This window comes from Anopheles coluzzii, chromosome 2 (assembly GCF_943734685.1).
Source record: "Anopheles coluzzii chromosome 2, AcolN3, whole genome shotgun sequence".
Lineage (NCBI taxonomy): Eukaryota > Metazoa > Arthropoda > Insecta > Diptera > Culicidae > Anopheles > Anopheles coluzzii.
Window position 1 is genome coordinate 124,985,755 of NC_064670.1, and position 12,143 is coordinate 124,997,897.

Below are 12,143 nucleotides of genomic sequence, written 5' to 3' on the forward strand. Positions count from 1 at the left end.
CTAGACTAAACCTGTAGATTATGTTTAAGCTGCGGGCACAGGGTGGTAAGGGGTGTAAGGGACGCTGTCGCTTGCTGGCAAGTAGTACACGAGTAGTACACCCTTCCCAGGCACATCTTCAAGGCGATGGTGTACCACCGAGAATGCAGCACCGAAGGACGCAAAATGTGTAGAAATCATTAGTTCACAACAACACCGGTTGAAATCAAACCCCGTGCTAATAGATGACGTTGGTGTTGCTTGATCGTCGTGATCATGTTGGTGGGAGATTGTTATGTATGTTGTAATCGAGTGCAGAGAGTCACTTTCAAGACGCGACACTCTTGCTGACGATCTGACGACGCTTGTGCTGTTTGTCTCAAACCGCAAAGGTAGTTGGACGACGCTCCGACCGACCCACCAGTTCATCATCGGAGGTCTGCTGCCTCCATCGCAAACCCATCATCATCAGCAAGAATTATTTTATTATTATTTTTAAACACTCAAACACGGCACACAGCGATGTGTGTCGCTCGCCCTCCGTCAGATGAACGAACGCCGCATCAAATCATAATCTTGAAGGATAGGTAATCTCCTCTATAACTTAGCGGCGAAGACGAAACCAAATGCGAATCAGTAGTATTTTGCTCCTAATCTTCTAGCCCTTGGAAATGACGAGATGTGCAGGAAATGGTTGGGTCGTAAACTTGCCCGCTCAAAAGGGCGGAAACTGCTGACGCACTTGGGTTAGTTTTATGATTTGAGAGCTCCTAGTCCCTAGTTTTGTCAGGCCATTCTACGCTCCGGTTAGCTTCTGTGGGGACACAGTTCCGTGGCGATTAGAAATGAGGTGAAGACGGAAAACAAGAATCAACGGCCAAAGCCACGAGAACTCTCTGTCCTCCCAAGGGCGGGGGTTCAATTTCTGCCCGGTGACAGGTGCACACGGCATCGGAAGCTTATGATGATGTGTTGGGCCGGGCCTGCTGCTGCTGCTGCTGCTTCGCAATCACTCAGAAAAATGGTTGCCCCAAAAGCGCGAATCTGCGTTTGTGTTTTTTGCTGGGTGCTGGCTAGGTGTGCTTCGTCCTAGCGTCTTCATCGCATCCTACTCCAAGGTCGCTCGCCGGCTCGCCATGCCACCGCAGCCGCCGCGCCGGTCAGCGTGCGTTTTTCCTACACCCCCCACTCCCCTCGTGCGCACATTCGGAATCACACGGCACGTCAGGCGGTAATAAATCTTCTATTTAATAGTTCACTTTTGATTGCACCTAAAATAATTACTACAATAGACGGCCGACAGCGCAGCGATGCGGTGGCGTTCCCGCTAGGCTAAGAATAACATCGGCCTACCCGCACCCTTTCCCCCATGCACCACTGCTGGGACTGCTGGGCTTAAGGGGGGGACACTTGGGGGGACGGTATGTCTGCGCGGATCTGAGCGGTTGCCCTTCCTCGATCAACACTTATTAATTCACGTCCGACTCGATGTCGGCGGATTCTTCGACCTGTCGACGGTTCGAGCCGGTACGGAGCGATTGGTAGCGTGTCTGCGGCGGGGAGGGTTAATGTGTGTGTGTGTGTGTGTCCACGAGTGCGCTTGTTTGTTTAATATTTAGGAAGCGGTGTAATAATAGCCGGAGAGGCCGGCCGATGGCGAAGAAAAGAAAGAAAAAAGAAACACACAGACACAAACAGAAACTACACCCAAGCAGCGGCCCTCCTGCCCGCTCCGTTTGCACACTCCCAGTTGGACAGGAATATACCCAGTTCGCTAAAAATATACACAGAAATGTCCCCATCCTGTCAGAGGAGAGGTTCTCCTTTTTGCTGAAGATCACACCACGTCCTCGCCGGGCGGCGGCGGCGGCGGCGTCTGCGGCGGCATTTTCGGCCCCGATTGGCGTTTGATTTGCGAATTAAAGGCGAATTTGACGTGACTTGGGTGGGTGGGGGTGAAGGATGCGAGACGGGAAGCTGGTTGGGAATGTCTGGCCAGTGTAAAGTCGTGTCCTGTGTCTGTGTCTGCGTGTGTCAGTGAATCACAAATACGAGAGCGAGAGCAAGGTGTTAAGGTTTGCCATTGCCAGAGTGACGCGCCATCCAACCGGAGAACTGTAAATCACTATTATGTTGGTTGGTTGGTAGGAACAGTGGTAGGGGAAACACCGTAATGGATTTATTGGACGTTTCCTTTCTAGACAAAGCCAAATAGATGGAAGCGAAGCGCAACATTTCCAAATGGACATCAGACTTTGTCAGTCCATTAACTTCCTTCACGATTCTGGCTAGATCGTAGATCAAATGGTTACATTCTTTCAAAGTTTCATATCTTCGTGTCTCCAGCTTTACCCTCCTCCCGTTTGGGACTGACACAATTTAAACATATATTCGTGTGACGCACACGGGGGTTCTTCTTCCTCCTCAGACTCGCTCTTCACTTAGCAAAGACGCGATCGTTTATGCACGCACGCGACAGAATCGCCCCAATTACCGTCGATCGAGGACGATTCATCATCGTGTCACTCACGGGTGCGTCAACGGCGTGTGTTCCTTAGCCGCCGTTAGTTGGTGTACCAGCCCCCCATCACCTCTTACACCCTCTCGGCCACCCATTTCGCACGCTATTTACACCATCTACACCCCGTTGTACAGCAGCGCCTACCAGTAGGGAAGCCCCTTTGATTCAGCAGAAATCCTAACCTTAAAAATAATCCACACGTAAAACGGAGGGGGAACGGTTCGTTTGGTGCACGGAAAGGTTTGGTTCCACAACGGCCCATGGCAAGAGTTGAGGAAGAAGGTTGTCTCCACGTGAACAGTTTTCTCAAGCTGCAGCAGCGAAATCACACGATGGACACACCGAATGTGTCGGTTGCTTCAACAAATTTTCAAAATAGCAATCTATCAACAATAGTTCGCCAACAAAACCGACGGGAATGATCCACGGACGGGGCCACACGAATGCAACTGGCCCGACTCGTTGGGAGAGAGAGAGAGAGAGAGAGAAGGAGAAAAGGGGGTGGTGGTGGAGAAGAAAAAAAAACAACTCCCGACTTGATCGTCAAAATGCATCCTTGCGGACCTTCGCGGTGCAGGAATGTGGTTAGACCTATGCTTTTTTCAATCTCTATTCACCCTCTCCTCTGCTTTCTCCTCTCTCCCCCGCGAAGAAGCCACCCAAGCCAGGGTAGATGGATGATTATTCATTTTTTCTCCCCCTCGTCCCCCATTTCCCCTGTCAACGTCCTTCGCCGTGGCAGTTATTGTTATGACTACGGTTGCAGCTTCTTCCTCCGTCTCTGAGAACGCGATCCGATTCGCGGCAGACCTTTCCCGTGTCATTTGTCCCGACGGTACGGTTGCATTCAAGGGAGGGGGGGGGGGCGCTAAATCCCCACCAAGAGGATGTAGGGGTGGCAGGGCAACGATGGTAAGACAATCCGCTGCTTGAAGACGACGTGTTGGACGCATGAAAGAGGATAGTTGTGCTCGAGTGCGCCATTTTGTCATCGCAAAAGTAATGCTAGTTCGTGGTACTAGTCGCCATTGCGCGACCATGCGACAGACAGGCCGTGTCGTCGTGGGTTTGCGCTTCGGTGTCCGATTCGAAAGATTCTTCCTCGATGATTAGAACACAATAGTACAAGTAGCAGACGCAGCAATGCGTTCGATTCGAGATTTGTGCTAGTGACGAGTGTGTGTGTGTGTGTCTGCATGTTTCCCCCCTCTTTTGCGATGTTATCCAGCGACAGATGTGTCCCGAATTTGGGATTTGTGTTGCATCCAACAGCAGGTGCTGCTTTTACCGTGCGTCATGTACACGCTTGTAGGTTACTAAACAGTGCAGTGTTGTTCATTATCTTTCCCCTTTTGAAGCAAAACACATGCAATCGTTCGTGGAGCAATCGCCAAAAGCAAAACAGATAATTTATGCATGCGGCAAACATCGAAAGATCGCGAGTGAGAACAAGCCCTGCCCGATGGCTGGATGAGTGCTTTGCGACTGATACACGGCGTTCTTCATCAACCGAGCACGGCACGCAACACATCACCCAGAAGCGCGTCAAAAAATTGTGCAAAATTAGCTCCAAATTGCGGGCCTATCCCGTAACGGTCAATCAGTTACCGTTACATCCGACCCGACAGTGACAGTGGTGTCGTGGGCCCGTGCTGGACTTGGTGTGCATCGCAGTGCTGGGGGTTGCAGTGGTGGCGGTGGCAGTGGCAACAACGACTGGAGCAGCAGTGAACATGATAAGACAAAAGTCGGAAGACTGGGATGGCCCAGGGCCGAGCGGGAATGGTGGCGGCGGCGGCGGCGGTGAGGGTCTCACATCGCCTGGGATGAAGCGCAAGAACGAGTCCACCTTTCGCCAGCTACAGAACGACGTGATGGGTAAGGCTCGCTCGACATTAAGCACTCTCGGCGACGTGTGGAAGACGAGCAAAAACACGCTGTCCGGCAGTGGAGGAGCAGCATCCAGCGGTGGTGGTGGTGGACAAATGCTGGAACAGTACCACGACACTGGTGGTGGGGATGGTGGCTATGATGGTGGCGGTGGAGATATGCAAGGCGGAGTCGAGGCACAGTTCTCCACGCCTCCCCGAAGTCCTAAATCGGCAAAAGACAAAAGCTCGCTTGACTTCTTCCTGTGGCCGAAGGGTAAAAGCAAAGATGGATCGTCCAAGAGCAGCCAGAAGAAGGATAAATCGTCCAAAAATCAACCGCCAACACCGGGGTACGGTGGTGGCGGAGAGTACGAACCATCGAGCAGTTCGAAAGCGCGAGGCACCAAAGAACCGTCGGGGACGGGAACGATTCGCAAGCCGGGCCCGGGGCCAGGTTCTGGCCAGGCACGGGGAGGACCACCGAACCACCATCAGCAGCAGCAGCAACAGCCCGTCACTTCCAGCACCCAACATTACCAACACTCGTCTAGGGCGATGAAGTATCGCTACGACTATCCCGACAGTGCCGACCAAGACTTTCGGCAGCGATCGCTAGATGAAACCAGCGAGTACAGTCGATCGATGGAGGACAACATGACGTATGTGGGTCGTGACGAACAGCAGGGAGGCTCCGATCGGTACGGCGATTACTACTCCTCCGACAGTAAGGGACGACCAAAGTCTTACAACGAAAAGTACTCGTCGCAGTACTACGACTATTCTCCAGGCTACGATCACCACCATCAATCTTCCTCACGATCACACCAACGATCTCATCAGCGGAACGAGCGGTTCGAGTACGACGACCAGGACGACCAAGACGATCTCGATATGCCCGGACAGGGAGCGAACGTCAGCTCTACCAACGCTAGTCAATCGAACTTACGCAAATCTACCGGTGCCGGGGGAACGGGTGGGTCCTCCAACACGTCCTCCAATGCCGCCGCTTCACCGCCCGTCCAGAAGCACATCCTATTCAACGAAGAAAACGACATCCTTTACTTCAAAGAGAACCAGCGTCCGTCCAAAACAAAGTCCCTGAACGATCATCAAAGCCGTGGGGTGGATAAGCAGCAGCATCAGCATTCAGGCACGCGAGGACCCTCCAAGTCGGCGTCATATCCCAAAGATGGACATCACCATCATCATCATCAGCAACAGCAACAACAGCAGCAACAGCAACTCTCACCGAACCAACCGCTTCAGCAAGCTCCCTCTGCCCTGCGTAAAGTGTCCCGCGACGAACGACAACAACAGCAGCAACAGCAACAGCAGCAACAACAACAAGCTCCCCAACAACGATCCGCACCGACAACTCCCTCTTCCAACAACGAACCGAACATCATACGAGCGACGCTCAAGCTGGAAAAGCTGTCCAGCACTGGCGCACCGCTCGGAAGTTCCGAACAGCAGCAGCAACAGCAAACGGATTCACCAAAGCCTAAGGGAATTCAGAAGCAGTTTAGCACGATTGTTAACTTGCCCCGGGGTATGAGCAATACTTTGCCACGTGGTGGCGGTGCCCTCGAGTACGGACAGTCCAAGCCGGACAGTCGCACCGGTACAATCCCGGAGGAGCCGTCCATCGGCGGCGGTGGTGGTGGTGGTGATGGTGAAAAGCGCACCACCGGACGGAAGATTTGCTTCCAGGATGAGCCGGTGAATGCGTCCGACCGTGTCAAGTGTCAAACGTTGCCCCGCAGTGCGGTCCGCAGCTCCGTACGGTCGTCGACGATCAAGTCCACCACCGAACCGAACATCGATCCCAGTGTGAACGAGTACTTGGACACGGATATGACTTTACCGCGCAGCGGGAGTCTTGATTCGGACCTAGAGGTAACATTGTTTGCGCGCTGTTGTGTTCCACGTCCACGAATATTGTTGTTTTACGTGTAAATGACTTCAACACCCATGTCTAATTGCCTTTCCCCTCTCTTCTCTACTATCTCCACAGTCACAAGCCATGCGGATTGTTCGAACCGTTGGCCAAGCATTCGAAGTGTGCCACAAGCTGACCATACAGGACAGCGGAGACAACCTCGGCGACGATCACTCGGAGCTGTGCGATGTCTCGGAACAGGATCGGTGCTCGGATCGTATCAGCGAAGACGACGAAATCAAAAAAGGTAAGGATTTCCGTTGAAAGCGCTCCGCCCTCAGAGAATGGGTAAATGATTTCCCTCCGAAAACGTTCCTGGAAGATATCAAAAATTGGATATTGCCAGAACCCAAATTCAATATTTATCTACCATTATTCGGGAAAGTCGAAACCAGATTGTGCCAATATCCGGCCAAACCATTGAAGTCGGTCCAACGGGCTCGGGCTCGATTCGCTGAAAATTTCTCTTTGGGCACGTACGGAAGTGTCGGTGGTACGCGCTCGCGATGATACAGATTCATTTCAATTTTGTTTGAGCCCCGAAGCGCTTCATAATGGCGTCGGTTAGCATATTTCCGCCAGCCGCACAGCACAGCACAGCACAGGCACGATTATACTAATCGAAAGCGGTAGAACTCCAACTCCACACCATCGCCGCCACCGCTTGGATTGTTCCAAACCGATCCAACCAAATCGTTATCCTTAGCCGGTGGTAGTGTCGACTTGGAGCTTTAATTAAATTTGCACACCCTCTTGCACACAAACTTCCCCCCTCAGCGGCTCAGAATGGGTTTGATCGCATCCCGGAGAAGACTGCTGCGAAACCATTCTGGACACGGTGGGTCGTCGGGGAATTCTTGATGTTACTTCGCATTCGCATTTGTCAGCTGTGCGAAAGAAACCGTACCGAAGGTACCGAGCAAAGAAACGGCAACGGTCTGTTTTTACTGCTTTCGAAACGGATTCCTAATGTACCTAGCCGGCTGGGGACGGGGATAAGGGCAATGGTTTTAACGCTCCGTTCGGTTACCGTTCACCCGGAACAGACTCTAGCGAGCCATCATCATCAAAGAACAAAACCCCGCGCGGATGGCTGACACTTCAAATGATTTCATCAAAACAGAGTAGCGAAAAAGGCCACCGACGCGGTCGCTCGTGTCTGCAGTGAATTGATTAGAATTCTTTCACAATATTACGCGACATAATTTAGTCCTCCGTGGACTCATGGCAGCGCGGCAGTGTTTGCATAAAAGCGGCCTGTCACAAAGAGTGTCTGGGTGCTGCCGTTTGCTGTAGCCGGGAAGCGGCACAATCATTCGTTTTGTGTCATTCTTTCGTCCCAGAATTCGTCGGAGTAGGTTTTCTACTTTCGCTTTCCCTCGTTACAGCCCATAAGCATCATATTCGCATAAAGAAAGTAAAGTATCTTTACCACTCCACTCACTCAGTTATTGCCCAAAAGCGGCGGGAGAAGTCTTGGAACCGTAGAGATTTGTGTTTGTGTTGTTTCGTCACATTCTGTTACACCGTCACGCAGGGAAGGTTGGCGCTTAGGAAAGCTTGTGGAACTGCTTATCTCACTCACCGTCCAATTTCGCGTCCTCACTTCACGGTTCATTTAACGCGTCCGGTCGTCTTCGCTTTGGCACAGACGCGCGAAGGCGAAACTTTCATTCCCATTTCATTTCTCTCTCTCCTCGGAGGGTTTATAAGGTGGGGGGGGGGGGGATGGATTTTGTTTTCCACGTCTTCCCCACCCATCTCGTTCTCTCGTTCCATCAGTATCGAACATTGGGAAAATAAATCTCGACAAGTCATCGCTTCAAATTAAACTTTATCCCGCGCGCGACCGTTGCCTTTTTTTTGTCCTTTCCTCTGCCACCTTTTGTTTTGCTACGTGTTTGTGTCACCTTCTTTGCGTTTGTTTCCCCATTTTTTACACACACACACACACACCGGAACGTACGTGGGATGATGTGGTGTGGGACCCACCGGAGAGCCGGATGCCGCTTAGTTCTGTTCTGATTGCGAACGCGGTGATTTCACTTTACTTTATTTACTGTGTGTTTGCGTTCGTTAGCCAGTTTGCGCTTAGTTTGCGCTGACAGAACAGAAAAGAACCTGAGTGAATATACTTCTTTTTTCCCTCTCTCTCTCTCTCTTCTTGTTGCCAACTTGCCTACACAACAAACAAACGAACGAACGCACGCACGCACGGTAAATGTGTTTCTCCGCAAAGGCTCGGATATGAGAAGGATGTGGTTTTTAGGTAGTCTTGAGGATTCCAAGTGAACTTCCCACGCGCTCCGGTTCCTTTTCTTTCTATTTTTTGCAAGACGCATCTCAATATCCGGAGCGGAAGGTAACGCGATGTAAGACGATGCCGGTGCAATGGTGAACAGGACCGGCAGAAGCCCACCAGTCTTACGCGATTGCTTTACGTGCGTTTCTCAATTGATGTTGGGTTGGGAACGGCGGGGGGCGAACGAGCAAGTTGGGAAATTTACACTTCTGACAAGCTCGCGCAACGCTACACGGCGGAAACTCTCGCACAAAACTCACGTAATTATGTTGCCCAGGCTGTGCTGCGTGTTTGTCTGTACACCTGTCCTTAGCCCGGCACACAAAAGCGAATCCGACGACGGCCAGGAGGACCAATGGTTTCATTTGCTTTTAAAATATTCTCGCATCGTCACGCCGGGGCACGTGGACGTGGCATGTGAGCGTGAGCGAATTATCGCACCGAGCAAGGAATCCTTCGCAAGGCTGGGTGAAGATGGGGCTTCTTGGCACAGTGGGGGGAGAGAGTAAAAGAATCCTTGCTTCACTGAACCAGAACACGATACGTGGTACGCGCGCGCGGGCCTGAACCGTTCTGCCACCAAAAGGAAGTCCCTCACTGCTGACGTACAATGGCAGATCTTATTTCTCTCGGGACATGGGCAGCGGACTAGGGCAACGAGATCGAAGGGTGTGTGTGTGTGTGTGTGCGTGTGTGTAGTTGTAGGGACGGAAATGGCTTCTTTCGGGGTGTGATTGAAACGAGAGTCTCGTTTCCTACCTCGTTGTTTGTTGAATAAATAAACCGTCACGTACAACGTGTGTGTGTTCGGCTAGCAGCATCAGCAGAAGAAATAGTACATGGTAGTAGCAACAGCAGCAGCAGCAGCAAGCAGTAGAAGTAATGTTACGGACAAAACAACAACGCAATGGACGAAAAAAAACCTTGCGCCAGCAGTAATATCTTACCATTAAGCCAAGCCAAGGCAAGCGCCATACACTATCGCTCATTCGCTCTGTTTTTCAACGGCTCTTCTGCTTGTGTTGGGATGGAGGAAGCTCCGTCTACCAGTCCAGTGGCCGGGGTTTGTGTGGTTGCCGGAAAAGCCATCGAAAATAAAAGAAAACTGGCCTGCTGGACTTGCCGCTTTGCGCTCCGGAGCTCGAGAGCGAAACAGATTGTGTTTATTTTCTTACGATCTTCGACTCTGCCCCTCGACAACCTTCCTCCCTACCCGCTGCTTACCAGACTCGTCGCTTTCTAACCAGATGTGCGACTGGCCGGAACAGTGAGCCAATTCTCGCACCTTCCCCCCTGCTCGATCGATCACTAGAGTTTGGTCCCCGAAATGATCTGATTTACAATATCAAAATAAAATTCACAAAACCCCACCAACCCGCCCACCTCCTACCCTATCCCCCCCCCCCCCCACACGACTTATTATTGTTTACGCTGGTGATTAATTGCCGGTTTCGATCGGTTACGCTGGCCAAATAAATCACTTCTTCCGAAGCTCACGCCGGCGGTCGAAAGGTTGTTCCACTTTCCGTCTCACTCTAATTCGGCTTGATTCCAGGCGTGAGGCGTGAGCGCGCGCGCGAGTGTGTGCGTTTTCGCTGCGTGGCACACGTACAAGCGGAAATGAAAATCGGTGAGCAGGGAGAGGAATGGTGGTGATGAACGAAAATTGTGTGAAAAATCAAACGTTCCGTACCACGCCATCCACTGAAGCGTATGATTTGATGGGGAAGGAGAAGGAGGAGAGCGCAACAGAAGACACGCAACAAGAGAGAAAGAGAGACTCTCTCAGTGTGTGTGTGTGTCGCGTACAATGTTCTGCTTCTTGGGCCGTTTTCTTGCCCCGTTGCCAATCGTCAAAACCGGACGCGCCAAAGTCGATGAGGCGTTAATGGTTGATTGATTAAACGGTGGACACACGGAGGGGGTGTGATCTCTTTGCCATTCCCTTAATCCCTCCTCTGCGCCATTAAACCATCGGTGCCGGGAAGCCGTCTTCATCGGCGGCCAAAAACCACTCAATCACTCTCCTCGGTGTGTATGTGGAGATTAATAGAATGTTTGCTTCTTTTTAATCCCCGTACGCCTTCGATGTGACGATCCGTCGATCGCGTGTGCTGCTGCATCATCATCGCCACCATCACCATGAAGTGAGCATCAGTGGTGCGTCGTGTCGTGTGTGCGTTTTTTTGGTGCGCATACACGCTTGGATCCCAATTTAGCGGCCGTGCAAAGATCTCGTGTTTGGGGGGGGTTTCGTTTCACCCCTCTCTCCCTCTCTGAGCAGGGCACCCGAATTTTATCTGTCAAATGAACGTCACATTGCACGCGGATTATGGTCGTACACATCGTCCCTTTCCATAGAGCGGCTGGCTGCTACTGCTGCTTCTGATGCTGCGGCGTCCTCGTGGAGCATCAGCGTTTCACTCTGCACCGGACCGATCCGCCGCATGATTTTCACCCGATCGCTCCCCGGGTCCGACGACTTCAAGGTGCACAATGACGTCAGAGCGTCGGGCAGGAGAGGACCGTTACACCTACACGATGTGTTTCCTTCTCGCGCGCAGCGGGGAACTCTGTCGCTTTCAATCGGGGACACGCAAAATGAAACATGCTGGCCACATGTCGGACTCTGCTCGGACACCCGGCCGGGTGAATGCAAGGGCGGGAAGTAGAAGAAGAAGTCTGTCAACATGGCGTCACGCAATGCGAACCAGGGCCACGTGGCCGCCGTGGTGATTGAGTGCATGGGATTTAACCCCCCAGAACTCTCCCCTCCCCCACGGGGTTCAACTTTTGCGCGTTCACGAGATCAACCTCGTGATCGATGGAAGCAGCGGATAACTGTTAGTGGGAGTCATATTTTTCTTCCGTTTGCTTATCGATAATATTTACCTATACCTTTTCACCCCCCCCCCCCTACTGTGGGGTAGCACGGGTGTGGTTCCACCCACCTGTCCAGTTGAAACTGTTTTATGCGTGTGTTTTCTTTGTTTTTCATTTTGCTGAAAACGTGACTTTGATTTGCTATGAATTATACCGCATCAATGTCTGGGCGAGTTTGTTCGCCTTTCGCACGTACAACACCCACCCACCCGTCTATCCCCACCACCACTTCGGTCGGTCAACATCAATCGATGCCCTGCAGGATCAGGATACAACTTTGAAGCCCGAAATGTATAAACAACATGTCATTTGAGAGCAAATTGAATCGTTTTTCTTGCCGGCGCGCGTCGCCTTGTCCATCGCCGCCCTGGCCATTCTTCAGCGGTGGCCACCGGCTTTCTGCTGTGTTGTTTTTAATTAGTGTATCTTTTCACAATTTTTGCTCCCTCCCCCATCAACAGCGTGTGTTGAATGTATGATTTGTGTGCGTATGTGTGTGTGTGTCTCTGTGCGTGTATGAAAGGCTTTTTGGAAGCAGATTTTCCGCCACGGCGCACTGCGGGGGAACTGCGCTTTCAATCTCCTGTGTGTGTGTGTGTGTGTGTGATCTGTGAAAAGGCGGCGGGATGTTTTATGCTTTTTTTTTGT

At 51.7% G+C, this 12,143-nt stretch overlaps 1 protein-coding gene across 3 annotated transcripts in view; it reads left to right on the forward strand.

The window, feature by feature from the left end:
- The window catches only part of LOC120948349 (AF4/FMR2 family member lilli), a 31,342-nt gene that overhangs the window by 10,593 nt on the left and 8,606 nt on the right, over positions 1-12,143 (forward strand). For 2 of the 3 annotated variants that reach the window (XM_040364568.2, XM_040364570.2), the window contains exons 2-3: positions 3,859-6,267; positions 6,386-6,557. In XM_040364568.2, coding sequence (XP_040220502.2) covers positions 4,234-6,267; positions 6,386-6,557 — 2,206 coding nt within the window. In that variant the 5' untranslated portion in view covers positions 3,859-4,233. Of the gene's footprint in view, positions 1-3,812; positions 6,268-6,385; positions 6,558-12,143 lie in introns of all 3 variants that reach the window. The other variant, XM_040364569.2, reaches the window with a different exon arrangement.